Source organism: Hipposideros armiger, unplaced genomic scaffold (assembly GCF_001890085.2).
Source record: "Hipposideros armiger isolate ML-2016 unplaced genomic scaffold, ASM189008v1 scaffold_1261, whole genome shotgun sequence".
NCBI classification, from domain to species: domain Eukaryota; kingdom Metazoa; phylum Chordata; class Mammalia; order Chiroptera; family Hipposideridae; genus Hipposideros; species Hipposideros armiger.
In genome coordinates this window covers 64666-69301 of record NW_017732611.1, presented here as the reverse complement: position 1 = coordinate 69301, position 4636 = coordinate 64666, and the positions used below count along the sequence as shown (strand labels likewise).

Below are 4636 nucleotides of genomic sequence, written 5' to 3'. Positions count from 1 at the left end.
TTCCTCTATTTTCTGTCATTATAGTCACTGCCTTAGTTAGAAACCTCTCCAACTGTTGATTGAATATGATAATAATCTTTAATTGGCCTTCCTGTAAAAAAACTGCTTATCTTCTATTTCTATAACCACCAGAGGAAGAAAAATGGATGTTATTTATTTACTTTGTGCCAGATATAAAAGATTTTATTTTAAAATCTTATTTATATAAGTCATAAGGCTCTATGAAAAAAGCAGACATCATTATCAATTAGGTTAAGTTTGCCCTGCATGAGACTCCTTGAGGATGGACCTATATTCATCTTATACAAGGAAGGATAAATATGCACACAATTGTGCATACATCTAAACATGTACATATAAATATCCTCATTTTTGACATGATTTTGAAAAAAATTGAACAATATAGACAAAATGAAACTGTCCTCTTTATTCTGCTGTCAAGAGAAATCGCTCCTAATAGTACTGTATTTATGCTTTCCAATATTTAAATATATATTAAAATCTACATACTTATGTATATACTGTATTTTGTATTATATTTTACATTCATTTGTAATCTATTTTTTCACTGAACTATATAATGTGAACATATTTTGGCATTGATATGTAAATTCTGTTTTTATTTTTATGAATGACACATAGTAGTCCATTGTTTGGATATAAGATAGATGATCCAGGGCCGGCCGAGTGGTGCATTGGTTATGAGCTGGCTTGGGACGCCAGAGGGCCTCGATTCAGATTCCACATATGAGGGCCAGTGACACTGCCCTCTACAGCTAAGATGCTGAACAATAGCTCAACCTAGAGCTGGGCTGCCGTGAATCGCTGGCGTCAGCATAGGCTACAGCCCCTGCTGCAGTGGGTTGCCATGGGCTACTGCGTGTAGCCAGCAGCCAGCGTGAGCAGCTGTCCAGAAGCCAGCGACTGATCTGCCTCGCTGGGGAAGAGCGCAATGATGGAGCCAACTTGGGCCAGTGAAGCAACGTCCTCCACAACTAGACTGAAGAACAAAAGGACAGCAACTTGCCTGTTCCCCTTCCCCCAATTTCCCAGCACTGTTCCCATCCCCCAATTCCCCAATAAAAATCTTTAAAAAAATAAAAAGATAGATGATCCAATTCTTTATGATGAAAATGTCCATTTTTCTAATTTTTTTGAAATAAGTAACACTTTAATGAATGTCTTTGAGTATATTATTTTCTCACTTATCTTTGCAGTGACGATGCAATTGCCAAAATAAACTTATGCACATGTAAGGTATTGATAAATATTTTTTAACAAATCACTGAAATATTGTAAAAATTGGGCAATATTTGAAATTGCCTNAAATAGATTGTAAAGCCTAAATCAAAGAGTCGACCTGAAGAGATGGGTGGGGATGAGGCTATAGAGACAAGCAGACAGGAAGCATGAAATACCTTATAGTTTATATTAAAGAGTTTGAGTTGTTTTCTAAGAGTTTGGAAAGGCATTGATATACATTAAGAGAGCAAGATTATCAGGGTTGTGTTTTGGAAGAATTCGTCTAGTGGCAGAGTAAATAAAGAATGGGGTGAGGGGTCAATAAGAAGAGAAACAAGGGGAGATTATCACTTTGTGATGGGGTGTAAATGTCTAATCATTATGTTGTTTTGTACACCTGAAACTAATATAAAAACATTAAAAAAAAAGAAGGGAGACAAAAGACTTGGAAGAGTGTGACTGTGAGACATATCTACAAGACAAGAGGGACAAAACATTTTGATTGACTGCATATGGGAGAAGAAACAAGAGGAAGTGAACCCTATGGACTAGTTCTCAGGTTTCTTCCTCAGATGATTGGTATTGAGCTGACATTGATTCTGACAGAGAAGTGGAGGAACAGATTTAGAGTCATAGTAGCCTAAGACATATTAAATGTTGGACATATTTAACTGCTAAACAGAGCAAGAGAGAGGCCTGTACTGGACCATTCTAATCCTTAAAGTTCTATGATTATAAGACGTGGAACTGTAATTAACAGTTGAGCTAATCTCAGAAAAAAAGACATTGCTTAAAAATAAAGTTTTGGGCATGGACTTATAAAGAGCAGCTGGTTAGCTGAAAAAGTATTTTTTTTTTTTTTTTTAGTCTATGAAAATTGGTTATACTTTGTACAACCATGACAATAATGACACAAGGTAAGCACAATTTGTAGTTTTAAATTTTAGTTATGGTTCTATAGTCATCCATGTATATCACATAATTTTCTAAAATGGCCAACAACACCCATTTTTCAATATACTGCACAAGTTATAGGTACAGACTGTGGTCTTAGAATAGAGCTATAATATGCTACCTTTTCTATGCATGAAGAATGAGTGTGGAAGAAGTGAACAACTTAATATTTACCATTCAAGATGGGTTTATCATTTAGGAGAAAAGGGTATAACTTAGACATAACAGGGAGACTTACCAGATTTGGGATAGGTGGCAATGACAATGTCATCTGGTTTTGCCTCAAATGCCTCCACATCATCCCAATATTTGACAAAATCTTTATACATTAGAATTCCATGGACTCTGCCAAAGTATTCAAAGTAGTCATGTTTGGAAGAATCCATCATAGAATGGTACACTAAAAGAGAAGACAAGGTTATGTTTTCCACTTTACATGCACTTTAAAATGTTTTAACATTAATAATAGATCTGGATATTAAGATTCTCGTGGCTGTCTATCATTTCTTAGCTGTTGAGCATATGGGGTAAATATATATTAAAGAAGTATATAGCATAGTCTTAGTATTTTAAGAGTTTCTAATCCTATTAAAGAGGTCAAGCTAACATATAAAAGAATAATAATGCACAAGGCATCATAAAGTAAAATATTTAAAACTGTAAAATATGTCATACATTTATATTACCATATTTATATGTATTATTTATACATAATAAATTCCACAATGAATGAAAACAATAGAGCTTTCAATTTTTCTGTCAAAATTGCTGGGCATATAAATAGAAATACAACAATATTTTGGCAAAGTATCACTTTGATTAATTATGTCTACATTACATTACAATAAAGATTGATGGTCACATTTTATAGCTATTGCCAGATCTCAAAGTCAGAGCTTCCTTAGTTCCTGAACGTCTTTCATTTAGAAAAACAATTCAAATGCTTGGTGAATGTATTTAAAAGAAGATGAAATTATGACACTGTAATGGATAGCTAAGACCAGGATTCTTGAGGGTATGGAAGTTGCCTCTGTGACCTCTGACATTATCTTAACTTTTCTCTCTCACTGAATAATCAGTAAAGTAATTGACAATCCCATTGACTGACTTGTCTGAAAATTATAAGGTTAAAGAAGACGGTTATATTTGATAATTCATCTCCTGATCCCATGACAACCTATTTCATGTTCAGGGTTAGTTGTGGAAATTTTAATTAAGCAAAATTTCTTTCATTGACTTTCAACTTTCACTAGCATTCTCCTCCCCAAATTATCCCATTTTGAGTTTGTGATAACTGCATCTCAACAAATTTGTCCTTTTTAAATTTTTATTAGTTTCAGGTATTCAAAGTTATGTAAGAGTTAAACATTTACACCCCTCACAAAGTAATAACCATCACCTCCCAATCTACTACCCCTCTGACATCTTATATAGCTGTTACAATACCATTGACTATATTCCCTATGCTGCACTTTATATCCTGTGACCATTTAATTATAGTTGACATTCAGTATTATTTTACTTCAGCTTCAGGTGTATAGCGCAGTGGTCAGGCATCTACACAGTCTATGAAGTGATCCCCCTGATAAGCCCAGTGCCCATCTGGCACCCTACATAATCTTTACAACATTATTGGTTATATTCCCCATGCTGCATTTCATATCTCTGTGATTATATTGTTACTACAGATTTGTACTTCCTAATCCCTTCACTCTCTCCCCCATCTCCACCCCCTCCCATCTAGCAACTATCAATTTTTTCTCTATATCTCTGAGTCTGTTTCTGTTTTGTTTGCTCATTTACTCTGTTCTTTAAATTTCACATATAAGTAAGATCATATAGTATTTGTCTTTCTCTGTCTGGTTTATTTAACTTAGCATAATATTCTGTAGGTCCATCCATGTTGTCGTAAATGGTAAGATTTCATTATTTTTTATGGCCAACTAATACTCCATTGTATAAATGTACCACAGTTTCTTTATCCAATTGTCTATTGATGGACATTTTGGTTTCCATGTCTTGGCTATTGTAAATAGTGCTGCAATGGGCAGAGGACATGAAGAAACATTTCTCTAAAGAAGACATACAGATGGCCAACAGACACATGAAAAGATGCTCAATGTCACTAATCATTAGAGAAATGCAAATAAAAACCACAATTTTTCCTTGTTTGACATTATGCTTTGTAGACCTCCCTTTTATTCACTCCTGCCCAAAAAGCTCCCTGGTAAGTTATTATACACTCAGACATTTGTGATGGCTGTAGCTTTTATTGTGTTATTCAGAGAGTTTGTATTATAACAGGAAATTCTTGGAAGCAATAGTCCTTTTAGCCACCTAATGTGTTTCCTTCATTAAAAATGCAATCCGGGCCGGCTGAGTGGCTCAATTGGTTAAGAGCTCGCTGAAGAGTTTGAGCTCTGAGCAACAGCTGTTCGAG

General features: G+C 34.7%; 1 protein-coding gene across 1 annotated transcript in view; it reads right to left on the bottom strand.

Annotated features, from left to right (window-relative positions):
- LOC109377024 (estrogen sulfotransferase) overlaps positions 1 to 4636 on the bottom strand; it is a 34020-nt gene that overhangs the window by 23960 nt on the left and 5424 nt on the right. The window contains exon 2 of the mRNA XM_019633232.1: positions 2435 to 2596. Within this exon, the coding sequence (XP_019488777.1) occupies positions 2435 to 2585 (151 nt within the window). The 5' untranslated portion in view covers positions 2586 to 2596. The remainder of the gene's footprint in view (positions 1 to 2434; positions 2597 to 4636) is intronic.